Below are 14419 nucleotides of genomic sequence, written 5' to 3' on the forward strand. Positions count from 1 at the left end.
ATGTTGGATATTACTTTCATAGCTGACAGAAAAGTGATAGTTTAAAATGGAATTATTAATGCTTGCTTCCTCTGAGAATATCTTCTTTCATTATTTAAAAAAAATAATGATAACCATAAACAATATGAAATTCAAGAACGAATGAATTTAACATTTATCAATGGAGCAAATTAAAATCGAATTTTGTGCCTTGCGTCCCTTGGCAAAAAATTTCTATATTATTAATTTACAAAAAATGTTAATTCTTCTATTTTTTTTTTATAGAAAATTATTATTATATCTCTGTGTTATATATTGTCTTAATATATTTTTATTATTGTTACTTTGTATAATAGTATATAGAAATGGTGACATGTAATACTGATCTTACGTTCATATTGTACAACACTATGAGCTGCCAGCAGTTTGAGTGAGTGAACTTCAAAGAGAACTTTATGTAGAAGTAGTTCCCGTGCTGTTATTCTTTTCTTGGGATCCTCCTCCAGACACTTCTCAATGAAATCCTAGAAACAGAAACAAATTAATTTGTAAAATTTCAAAATACCTGTTAAAACATTTAGGAATTTAATATTTGTGGTATACTGTACAAGTGGTTTGTGATCTTGGATTAAAATGTACGTTTACTGAGACAGTCAGACATCCTTCAAACACCTATGGTGGCGCATGCAATTGCCTTCTGGGGGGAAGAGGGCAAAGCTGTTTGATGAGAGGTCTGATAATTTAGAACAGACAAAGAGGGTCTAAGGGTGAAGTCCTGGTGGGGGCCTAGAGAGCTAATTCCCATGTGGCTACAAAAACAGAGAAATAATGGACCATTTTAATTATACATTTTACCATGTATTATGACAGAATAAAAAACTGATGCAGGGTAGAGAGCACTTTAGCCACCATGTCCCTCGCTGGTGGCGCCATTGATCACTGATCAACAGAGTTTCACATAGCACACTATGTTGATCTTGTTGAATCCCTTACCGTTTATACAAAACCTTATCCTTCAACATTGCATAAACATCTTATATTTTGAAATGGATCCTCTAGGGTTTTTTCATAAATACTACTGTATATTATATTTCAGATCCTCTAGAATCCATATTTTAAACATACTTTCAGCATACTGAAATATATAGAATCATCATCCCATCTTTTGTACTATAAGTATTCCTAAAATCACTTAAAATATTCATAGATTATCATAGTAGCATCTCCCATCTTTTGTTATGGATCCTCTAGAATCCCTTTTCTTACACATTCATAGATTATTATTGTAGCATCATTATCAGATTATTATTGTAGCATCATTATCCGATCTTTGTTATGGATCCTCTAGAACCACTGTTATTACATATTCACATTGATCTCTATCATAATGGCTGGATTGCTCATTGGCTGGTTTTAGTGAAGCCACTGATGACATGTTGGAGAGTCAAAAATGTCACAGATGCAGTACATCATCACAGCGTAAAACTTGTGAGCCCTGTTGATCAAAACAACGCAGCATTGCTCACTCTTCTGCAAACTGCACAAACAGGTGGTTAAAGGATGTAAAAAAAAAATCATTTTGTAAAATTTAAATTTATTATTATAAAGTATTGCAAGAATTGGTAATTTAAACAAATGCTAACAAACAATTATCTAGACAGGTACCTCACTTGGCTCTGGCATTTGTGGCTCCACTTTTTTCTGTATGATTTGCTGATTAGCTATTCAGCCATTATAATAATAGAACTCAGTGCATATTCATAGATTAACATCATCATTTTACCTTTTGTAATGGATCTTCTATGGAGTTGAGAGCAGCTGTGATAGCTTCTTTGGAGATTCTGTTGCTGTCACCATTGCCTTGGATCTCTAGTACAGCCATCTCGAGAGCACAGATCCCAAATGAGTAAATATCCACAGCAGTGGTGACTTGTGATGGATCTGAAATGAATTTAAGAAAACACATTATTTCCAGTTATTTTTTTCAATGTAATAAAAGCAAAACATGGTATTTAAAAAACCATCGATAAGTACCATTTCTATCAATAAATATTGTTCTTAATTTATAAAACCTTTCTTTCAGAATTTATAAATTGATCTTAATACAAATATAGCTTTCAAATTTATGTTGAACATTAATTTTAGACTAAGAAAATGTGTATTTTTATCATTGACATTTACAGTTAAAAGTACTATTTCAATAGGGAATACAGTACCAAAAATAAATTTGTATTGTGGTTAGAAATAAATAACATAATATGACATCAATCATGACGTCATCAAATTTACCTCCAATGTTATTTTGTATAAATACCACTAAAATAGATGCTAATAAATTGTAATTTAAAACAAATAAATCTAAATATATTAAACTTCACTCACTACTGGCTTCAATCAAGGCTGGTTCTTACCATGAAAAGCTAAATATATTCCCTATGCCTAGATGAATTACTCTCATTTATAATGTGTAACATTACCTGCATTAACAATTGTTAAAAAATATAAAGTATGATTTCATATATAAAAATAAATACATCATTTCAAAAGCCATAAAGGGGGGGGGGGGCAATGTTTTTTTTCCACTACAAACTGAAAGATAATCATCATAATTTTCTTTATATACACTACAAATATATAAATACATTTTAAATAATGGAAAATTAGAAAAAATTACACACAATAAAATTTATATCATGGGGAAAATTTAACAGATACAGATAATTAAATATAAACAAATTTATTGTGCCGACTTAATTTGAATACAAATAAATAAAATTTGCTAAAACGTTATAAATATGTATGTCTCTCCAAAATATTGTAAAGGAATTAATGTAAATTCCTTGAAAATCAATTTAATTTCAGTGAAGGTCAAGGACAACATTTGTTTACAGTATGTTAAAGTGGCTGTACAACCATTGCTATGGTTTACAGCAATTGAAACTCATCTATATTTTATGTGTAATTTCTTTTATGATAATTCCATTAGATTTGTTGTTACTTAATTGTTATATGTTCTGCAATTTAATAATTTTAATAATTAAGTGTATTTTCAAAGAAATTTAATTGTACTCAAAAATTATTTTGTATATTGTTATTTTTGTACATTTTTTTAATTCAAATAATTTGTGCAATTTAATAATTAATTAATCATCAATACCTAAATTTAAGAATTGTTTGAATTTGTTATTCTCCTGAAGACGATAGAAGCAACTCAATAAAAACGCCAAAACATTCTCAACCAGCAACAGTTCTTTTCAGAACTATCTACGTGGTGTACGGCAAGCATTAGTATATACTATTACTTAGTCATGCAAACCTTTAAACAATATTTAGTTTGACTTTGATATTAATATTGTTTTGCAAATATTATTCTTTCTATTTATAATGTAGCTCTATCCTTTTGTAATATTGTACAGTTTTATATTTTTTGTATCTTAATTTTCTAATCATCAACTTAGTCTTAATATACTTGTATTTTTGTATATATCAGTAAGGCACATCTGTATATGTCATTTTGTTCATACTGTTCTGTTTGGTGATTTTTGTTACTATTTTTTACGTATTGTTATGCAAGCATTTTAGCTTTGTGCTCCCGCTTTGTATTTGTCACATTTATACTGATAAAAATAGTTTATGACATAATGCACTTGATTTCGTTTTATGAACCACAATACTGTACTGTACTTTAATTGGCAAAATCATTTCTGTTCATTAGCATCTCGCAGCAAATTTACTTGCTATTTTAATGGCACTTTAAAAAACGATCTAGCAGAGATTTTGATTATTTCAAACCCTTTTTAATGTGCAAAAAAAAACTCAAAAAACAAAAAAAACAAAAAAAAAGGGGAGAGCTTGCTTATTTCATCAAAATTTAAGGCATCTTCACGGACAGGAGCCCTGACCGCTTGTCCAGCAGTGATCATTACAAGTAAAGCATCGTTAACCCTGACAATAGGATAAGCCTCACATTCTGATGTACTGGGAACAAACAAGTAAGTTATTTTTGATAATTATAAAAAAAATAAAAACAATTCAAATTATGTACATGGTTTATGTACATTCTGCATAAACAAGGATTGAGCTCAAGAAACAATCATCATTTTAAAAGAATATTTATCAATAAAAAATTCACTCAAGGACAAAATCGTCATACAATATTATATTATAAAACAAGACAGACACTAGGTTTTATTATAAACGTCAAGGAGGCAAGAAATACACGGCATTGACATCACAAATAGACAGCCAATGAACATGCTTATAATAGTGAAGAATAAAGAAACCAACAGAGTACATCACTGACGTTACACCTACATGTGACATCTCTTCGTTACTAAGCAACACTACCCCAGTGGTCAATACGGCCGAGTGCATTCTATAGCTAACCACATTCTCCACAACCTTTAAAATGATGTAAATTTTTATACACAATTTTACAACATTCTATCTTTATTAATGCCTACTAACTTACTTGAACAATTGATCACAATTTTGTTTTCAATCGGTAATTTAAGTTTTGATATATTAGTTGAAAATGCTGTGAAAACCGTGGCACCGACTGGCCTTAGACTGTTTAGTAGTAGTAGATAGATGCTTACTAAGGAAGCGGTATCACATGGTACAATGACGTAGTACTCCCTAGGTAGACTATTTAACATTCTATGTAAATGATTCAAATTAATTATTTTTTAATTTCAAACAATTCATAGATTACTGGTTAGAATTACTGTATTATTACAAGTATCTGAAGAAAAAGTAATGCAAATTGTGTATCCAAAAACATGCCCATAAAAAGGATGAAATTTTAAGGGTAATTAGGCTTTGTAGTTTCTGACTACAGTACTAGAATGGTAATTTGTGGTTTAGTCTACAATAGAGTATACATTTTCCTACACACCCAAATATGGTGAGCTTGTTGATCTCGGTCTATATGAGGAAGTTGAGACCTCAACAAATCTTGAAATTGTCATCATATTTGTATTACCTCTACCTTTTGGCTCTATAATTTGAAGTTCATTTGAATGTAATGATGCTATTTCAATTTGCATCACCATTTTTAGTTTTACCGAAACTGAAATTCTGTCATTTTAATAATGTAATCATAATATTTCCTACGTAATAATGATTATTCACAATATAAAGTTCATAGTTTAACAGGATAAGCTATTCAAAGAAAATTTAATTAAACTAGCTGTAAGTATATACAGATATAAGTACACCAAAATATTCTCAATGGTCAACTACAATACATTACCATATGGTTGCACCAAACACCAAAAGAAACAATTAAAATGAACATAAAAGTATATATGCTATATATAGTCCATGTTGTTATCTGCTAGGATTATTTAATTAATAAACCGTATGCTGCTTTACAAGAACAATATTGCAAACAAGCTACTAGCATATTATACGTAAGTGCAAAGAGGCATTCATAGGGCAAGAAATAGATTTGTGCAGAAGAATATTAATGATATTAAATTAACCAACTTAGTTTATATAGTTACTATTTTTATACATTATAATCATTACCATTATATTAGGTTAAATAATTAAATATCAAAATTTGAATACAATTATTAATGCTAATTATCTATTTTAATAATATTAATTGTTGAATTGAATTGAGCTGGCTAAAAACGGAGCCAAATATGGCTAATTTTTTGGAAAAAAAAAAGGATTTCATTGGCTTTTATTGCATGTTCATCAAAATCTTATTTCCCTGCATTTTAAATTGCATTAATTCATACTAAGAATTAGTAGCTTCATTTCAGTAGATAATTTGCCTGTTACGGATGATCCGTACAGAATTTGTATGTGTTGTGCGTATAAAACGACCCCTTGTTTTTCTATTGTAATTTGCTATTTTAAGCCTGGACTTATACAAAAGAATATACGGTATATAAATTATTTTCAATGCTAATTTCTCATCACATTCACTATAAACCGCTAGGCTACATAATGAGGATACTGAGGCAGCGAGTAAATCAGGCTCTAAGGGAACTGTGTAAACATTGATTAATTACCCTGGGGAGTTAGGTCTACTTTAGATATCCGCTCTTTAATAATTAAGGCATTATGCATTGCAACCAATCACAGTACTGAAATCTCAGGATATTTAGGTCTCAAGAAGCCATGGAGTGTGGACGTTGCTATTCTGTGGAAAAGCCACTTTAAATGTCTTCAGTTTTACCTTATTTAGGATGCAATTCACACTGTTAGTAATATCTACTGATCTATCAAAAGCCATCATCAAATTCACCAAAGTAATAACAGCAGTTGAGGTCAGGTGACCTGTGATGGCAACAGTTTATAGCCAATTCACTAATATCTAAGAATGATTGTAATTTGTAAAATAACTGCTTATATTTTAGTAATAATGAAAGAATGTAAACATAAACAAATTTTTTAAATATCGATCACGATCAACATGGAAAAAAATAATTATGATAAACAAAAATTTTAGTATAATAAATATTTGAAAAATGTAATTTAAAAAAGAAGTAAATCAAGCACATTCAGATTTTCAGAAACACTATAATGAATATCTGTAAAAATTGGAATAAAACATTCACTATAACAACAGTGCTATAACAACAGTGCAATAACAGTGCACTGTTGTTTAAAAGAATTACGAGATGGAAAAGAAAGATGGAGAAGTTATACAGGAAATATATCGCTAACAATAGGGATGCAATATGGGATCAAATGAAAAAAGCCATATTGACCCTAGTGGCAAGAACTTGTTTCTAATGAAAAAAGGGGGTAAATTTACACAAAATATATTATATTACAAAAAATTAATTCTTTAATCCAAAGAACATGAGTCCCCTCATTTTAGCGTGAATGTTCTTGAGATAATTCATACCTGAACTCGCAATGGTAGAGAACGCCACCGTTCCCAATGAGAGTAAATGTGTCAAATGGATCCATCTCATTCCATTTAAAGTACAAGTACATGTCATGTGGGGTATACTCAAATAAGAGCTTCACCAGACCGAGCTGGCTGGCATCCCTTCATGCATGTCAACTCTCTTTGCCCGGTATGGTCTCATCCTCGTTATAGTGGGAACGCACGAAAATGTGGGTTTGTAGTATACCATATTGGTTTATGATGCAGGGCGATCAGCGGCGTAATCCTACGGGTAGGGCCCTTCGGGGGTTCTATGGGTCGGGGGCCCTGTGAACAACCACTTAATAGTGCATAGGCATTAGGCCACTGTGGGCGATAACCAAATCTGTTCTTTTTTTATATATAAAAGTAGTCACTCTTAAGCGGACTTTATTTTCCTGGTGTATTATTCAATTTAAGTTGTTAGTTAAACATTTACACTACAGTAAGTCATTTGTAGTAGTTGACACACAGCTTGTTGAGTGCCGCCGATATAAATTGACTGTCAATAAATTATTATTATTATTATTATTATTATTATTAGTACAGTAGAGCTTGTATCAAAACCAATAGATGTTTGCAGAGATCAGGATGTTTACACTTTCAACAAGCATATAAAAAGAAGAATTCTGACATAATATCATTAGGTCAACTAGAAATACCTTGGTTAGTATAAAACACCTATCAGGTACCCATTTAACTTACTGAGTAGACCGAAATGCATATAAAAGGACCTTGTCTAAAAGATACAAGGAAGAACAGTAGCGAGTGTCAAATTCACAATCTCTTAACCTATCAGTATGGAAGCCTTTCAACAAAGACTTATAGTTACAATTCCTCATGTTTCCTCTGGTGAAATATTTCAATTGGATTATCATATTGAAATATTCCACTTTGGTTTTATTATTGAAGGGGAAAAATAGTTCTATTTAAATACTACTGGTTCATACAAATATTAATATGAAATATACCTTCATGCAGATTAGTATTAAAATACAGATACAGATAGCAAGTCATTTTTTAAGGTGTTATTAAGGGCAGAGATTTGAAATTAAAGAGGGATTTAATAGGTTGTTGGAGGCCTAAGTGATTAGACTTTAATGCAAAGATTCAAATCATCACAGAATTCACAGGGAAAACTGACAAAATATTGACGTGTCATGTATACAGGTTACTTACGATTGCAGCAAAGGCCACAGTGACTATTCCCAGTTACTTCTGAATTTAACAAGAAACATATTTACAATGTTTTCTTTAATTTAAACAAACACAAATTTCCATGATTTCTAAATAGTTGAATAAATAACTGATATTAATAAATAAGTACAGAGAGGAAGAGTTATTGAGCACTTCTCTCATGGTAGTTTTCATGCAATAGTATGCATTGATATCACAGGTAAATTGAAAAATCTAAATGCAAACAATGTATATACAAATTTTAGAGTACTATATATACATACATGGAAACAATTAAAACAAAAAATGTACACAGAATAGTTACAATGGAACCAATTTATCTTAGCAACAGCTTGTACACAACGTATTAGAATTTCCTTGAATAATTAATAAACGTGAAGCGATAATTATTTCAGATTCTGGAGTGTTGTAATTAAGTGTGTGTGGGAGTAGTAGTACTGTAACACATTATATTTTGTTTTGTGGAAATAACACAAACAGTATTAAAATTTCAGATTTTGGTTTCCAATCACACAGAGGCAGACTTGTTAAAAGTCAAAACAGTAAAGAGAATCTATTACATTTCTGCTGTATTAATCAATTCTGAGCATATTATAATTGTTCTGTGGTAAAATTCTAATATTTGGAAAGCTATCTTGTAGTCTTGAATGTGCACGTCTAAAATGAAGGTCAAGGGTTATAAACAAACAATAGACCTTCATTGTCAAAATTCAAATATGTAAATATTAACAAAATTAATTTTAACACTACTATTTTGATTATTATTATTCTAGGAATATTAAAATATTTGGATTAGTAACATAATTGTTTGAAAGTTTAAGAAAACTTAACAAAATTATTGATTAAATTTAAACAAAATAAGTCATGAAGAACTTGTATGAAACATATAAAATTTATTGATTACATAAGTGACATATAAACACCAACTCTAATTAAACTGTCTTTCAATGCCGTAAACCAAACATTTATATCTGTCAAACCTGAATTAGAAAACATTAGAGGAGGATAAATTTTCACGTATCCACCATCTATCAAACTTAGGCTCAGCGGAATAATGTCAGATAACGAGTGAGTTCAAGTTGGAAGGGAATCATCCAATCACAAGTAAGCGGTCCATCATCCTATAGTAATCAACGTTAAGCTGTGTTTACCATTTCTTAACCTTTAACCTTAATTTAACATATATAGATTGGAATTCTTAATTTAGTAACTATTAATTCCCTTGTCTAAATATTTCTTTTTATAGTTGCAAGTTTGTAATTAAATACAATCTACTATAGTAAGCTGGCCACTTTCGTTTTAATAAGTGGAAAACCTATGTAAAAAACAAAAAAAAACCTAACTACTTTTGTAGGCAAAGTCATGTCAGTTCAAAATAATTACATACAGTAGAACCTCGTTTTTACGCACCCCAGTTATACGAACCCTCTGTTTTACGTACGCCTCGTATGGACGATGACGTCATCAAAAATCCCGAAAATATTCAAAACAAACGGCCCTTTTGAGAGCAACCATAAGTAAAAAGAATATAACAATAAAGTATAACAATAAACAAACCATAATGCAACGTATTTTCATTATAACAGCAACGTTGATTGAGTCTAATACCGGGTTGTTATAATCTAAAACCACGTGAACTGAGTGAGATGAACAACTACCGATGGTGCTCAAAATTATTGTTTTCCTCCTTAGACTCGTCTGGTCGAATTTTCTACACGAAGCTGGGTAGACATAGTTTCGTACACAAACGCTAATTGGTTGGCTCGCCCAGTGCATAGCACATGGTTGCTGTTTCACGTACACGAACGCTAATTGGTTGGCTCGCCCAGTGCAGCGCACATGGGTTTTGTTTGTCTCAACAGGCCCAGACAATACCACATCTCTGTTGTTTAGAATAGGCATGAAGGGGAATTTCCAAGTTATACCTTTGTCGTATAGGCAATCTTACAATATTTTCATGTTCTTTATTTTAGTTAAATAAAAGATATAAAGTGATGAATTAATACACTAGACACATGGTTTTATTTGAACACTTTATTATGACGTCGTAAAGTGATGAATAAAAACACTAAACACATGGTTTTATTCGTAGGCCTATGCCTAGAGGCTAGGTCTAGCCTAGGTATCATAGTTCGTTCGTACATACGTTTATTGAGCGTTACGTACGTATTACTAGGTCAAAGGTTACCACAAATTTAACCCAACCTCTTTTTTACGAATCCCCCGATTTACGTACGCCCTCTGGTCCCGTACCGTACGTAAAATCGAGGTTCTACTGTACCTTAAAAACATCTTAAGCAATTAGAGTATCTGGTCTTAAAAGTGTATATTAAATGAAGAATGTACTATAAATAGCATAATTGATGCCAATATGTCAATAAAAAGTACCACATACTAGTTGTAAATACACAAAAATATATACTTTAATGTTAAATAAAAAATGAATACTTCGAAAACACACGGTGAAGCATTACCAGTAGCAACTAATTGTAGGATGTGATAAAAAGAAAGACAAATGGGAAAGAAAAAGTAGAATTAATGTTTGAAATGTAAAAGAAGGATTTAAAACCAACCTCCATACTCAGGTGCAATATAGTAGATATTTTTCTGCTCTTCTCTATACGTCTTTACATGCTTCTGTATTGTGTAGGGAGCAACTGTTAACAAGATAATTTTAATTGTTTCAGTTAGTTTATTTTTCCTGTTTTTTTTTATTGATTGGCCACTGATTACTTTCATATTCTTATATTAAACTTCAATTTGTATTATATTTTATGTAACTGGAATAAAGTGGTTCATATTCATATTCAAAATGGGATATAATAGAAAAATAAGTACGGGTCTCCCTCTAACCGATCCCTCCAAATACTAAGACTACATTTCTGTGGTCCCAAATTAACAAAATTTGTTTTTTTATCTTAATTATTTTAATTATAGACAAAGGCTACTCAAGACAATGGAAACACTAGTCCAAAAGTGATCTATAATTTGAAATGGTATATGAAAGGTGTGTTAACATTAATCAAAAATCCATTGTTTCACAAGTTCATCTGGAGAGCAATTCAAGTTTTCTATAGTGTGAAATTGTATAATATTGTTCATACCTGAGCCAAACTTGATAAGCCCATTATGCTGAATGAAGATTGCATCACACGTCAGATTTGCATGAGTAATGGGTGGTTCACAAGAATGTAGATAGCTTGAAGATAAACAAAATTGAACATTTTCAAAAATTTATATTTCATAAAAATAGAGAGCACACAAAGAAGGATATTTAACAATTCAACATCAGATGGTTAGTTCATTCAATGGAAAAAAAGTAACTCTTTGACAAGCCACTAGAGCCCATAGGTGCTGGAACTTATCTCCAGTTTTAATTAGCATACAGCACATTGGAGTATGATGATCCCCTTGGGTGGGATGACAGTCTACCGCAGGTCACTCCCATTGATATATCTATAGCTGGGAAGACTGAAGTAATGGAGATAATAAAGTGCCTTGCTTAAGGACACAAGCGAATTGCACAGCGACGGATTGAAACCCCGACCTCGAGGTTAGGAAACCAAACCATTTCCAATGTGCCAAACCACTTACACACAATGGAAAACAGAAAGTTAAAAAAAAACCAAAAAAACATTGATAAACAAAAACATCTCATAAATTTCTACCAGAAAACAATGTCACAGAGAATGCAGAAATATGGTGCCATGTGGATGGACAAACATTAGTTGGAATCTGTCAAGTATAACAGAATGGTAATTAACTTTGGGGGGGCGAGAACATTTTAAGACCTATAAATCTGAATACAAAAATACTATTAACAATACTGAAGGATTTCATCGATATGCTTCAGTGAGTTTTCCTTGAAGCAGATACTTCTTTTTAATGAACATGTTTACTCCATAACATTGCAATTGAGAAGGAATTTCAAATCTATACCAGTATTTTATTCATTGTACAGTATTTCGATATAATGTATATTTGTTTTTAGTTATATTTTATATGTACTTTGTTTATGAAATGAAGAATAAATGAATGAAATGACAATCTGTCGTGTTATTCCATAACATTGCAATTGAGAAGGAATTTCAAATCTACACCAGTATTATAATCTGTCACTCAAAAGTTTGTGGATTCATGGTAACCATGGATACACAATGTTCAACCATCCCCATTCCCTAGGAAGTATTGACGTCCCACTGCATGAATCTCCACGCTAGTAAATTTGACTTTGTAGATCAGAGCTATGCAGCAACTACTTTTGGTTGGAAGCCAATAGACACTACCTGCACAACAGAGTATGACCAAAGAGGTATTAAATTGACAAACCAACAACAAATGAGGCCATTTCCTTTCCTCAATTAACAGCATGTACTGTACAGTACACAAATTAACCATATGATGCATCGTAAGTAAAATTATAGATGGGATGTGCAAATTGCTATGTAATGTATGAACCAGAGGAGGTAAATTATCAATAAAGAGAGAACAACTTAATACAGATAACAAATCCTCAAATAATTCAATTCACTAACTGTTAAAATGCTCCTCTAACTAGGTCATAAAATTGACCTCGATTCCCATATCAATTTTTTAAATTGGCTTAAATATACATCATCATCACATTTATAATAAGGCTACAAAAAATTAGTCGCCCAAACACAGTGAAATTAGGTCAACAATTGTTTTACTTGTATTATAAGCCTAGGCCTTGTTTTGACTACTATTCAACCAGAAGAGTTCAGTTGTTAAAATCCATGGTATGTATCAAATTTATTAACAGACTGAAAAAAAACTTGAAACACCAAAGAAGTAAAAACCTAACAGAGAAGTTAGTCTGCTGTACATGTTATAAGATGATTTAGCCAACCAAAGTGTGAAGTATTCTGGATGTTTTATTTAAACAGGATAAATTTCAGCTCAAAATGTTGTATATTTAAATGAGAATCAATTGGAACAGATGGTCATCAGAACAAACCTTAAATAATAACCACAGGCAATACTATTGAATGCAATAAAAACATATGTCTTGTGCAACAACAAGCTGTCTGTAAATCTATATTAAATAACTTGAATTCAACCACTTCCGTTTTAAGTCTTGTGTTCGCTTTTCTAAATGGCATTTAATCCTTCCAAGACTATCTCTCCAAGACCTTCTTCATATAATATTGTATATGTCTTTGTTGTACAAAAATGCAAATGATTTCTTCTTATTTGAATATGAGCAATAGATGTTGTAGGTCTTGTTACCTGAGGGCAGATAATATTTGTGTACACCATCTCTTCCAAGATTTTGATTGGATGACCTTCCTATTTTTCTTGCTTTTCTTTAAAAACTGCTTCAATGATCCAGAAGTAATGTACTCAGTAATGAAAATAACCTGAAACATACAAAAAAAAAATTCAACAAAAAAATTTATACCATTATCAAATAATCATAATCAAATAAAATCAATTAAATCACATTTAATACATATATTATAATACAGTATTCAATATTTATTTATAATTTCAGTTTTATGATGATGTTAAAGTAAAACATTCTTTTAAATACATCTCAAATCCAATCAAATTTAGTTTTATTTTCCCACTTTTTATACATTTAAAATTTCATGCAAAATATATAGTATTCAATAGAAAATTTATTTACATGTCTCAAAGTCCTTATTACATTTATTCTATTCTGTCTTTCAAGTATAAATTGATTTTCCTATATTTCTTTCAGAACAATGATTTTCTGTAGGAAATAAAAAAGCAAGCAAAGATAGGTCGTTGTCCAACCGTCCTTAGAACTGCGCAATGTGTCAAAACAAAAATGTTGATGCATTTAATATTAAATTCTATCCAAATCCGATTAGAAAACAGGGTATGTACTCGAAGTCAGGGCATTTTTGTATGTTCAATAAACTGTGATGAGAGATAGCACTGTACAGTAAACAGTACGCCCTGCAGGTACACGGCATACTGGGTGTCAACATATTTTTCTAGAATTAAATAATCGTATCTACAGTAAGAGAGGCAGTATTCGTTACCATCAGTACATTCAATACATTATGTTCAAATGTCATGAATACATTTATTTGCTAAGAGCACAGCAACAGGATGCAGTATGTCATCATGAATGATAATTGAAACACAACATTAAAAATGTGCGTGGAACAGCGAGCGTTCCTGCGTGCATAACATTCTTACAGGATGTAGTAAGAGCCATCACCAAGTGATTCGTCAATTATCTGATGAAGGAAAATGATGATGAAAACTCCGTAATGAAACAGACAATTATGTTAGATCTTGATTCATCTTCCTTTTCCTTTTTCTGGTTTCAAGTTGTCCAACAAGTTAGTATACTGT

General features: G+C 31.1%; 1 protein-coding gene across 2 annotated transcripts in view; it reads right to left on the reverse strand.

Moving 5' to 3' along the window:
• The window catches only part of LOC117124977 (nuclear receptor-binding protein-like), a 52014-nt gene that overhangs the window by 13533 nt on the left and 24062 nt on the right, over nucleotides 1-14419 (reverse strand). Inside the window, exons 4-9 of one of the 2 annotated variants that reach the window (XM_033271326.1) lie at nucleotides 13319-13449; nucleotides 11173-11267; nucleotides 10642-10725; nucleotides 8051-8089; nucleotides 1763-1920; nucleotides 371-503 (exon numbers count right to left, since the gene is read on the reverse strand). In XM_033271326.1, coding sequence (XP_033127217.1) covers nucleotides 371-503; nucleotides 1763-1920; nucleotides 8051-8089; nucleotides 10642-10725; nucleotides 11173-11267; nucleotides 13319-13449 — 640 coding nt within the window. The remainder of the gene's footprint in view (nucleotides 1-370; nucleotides 504-1762; nucleotides 1921-8050; nucleotides 8090-10641; nucleotides 10726-11172; nucleotides 11268-13318; nucleotides 13450-14419) is intronic. The other variant, XM_033271327.1, reaches the window with a different exon arrangement.

The sequence above is a fragment of the Anneissia japonica genome, unplaced genomic scaffold, assembly GCF_011630105.1.
Source record: "Anneissia japonica isolate Jap-2015-1 unplaced genomic scaffold, ASM1163010v1 scaffold288249_len478412_cov200, whole genome shotgun sequence".
In the NCBI taxonomy this organism is placed as follows: Eukaryota; Metazoa; Echinodermata; class Crinoidea; order Comatulida; family Comatulidae; genus Anneissia; species Anneissia japonica.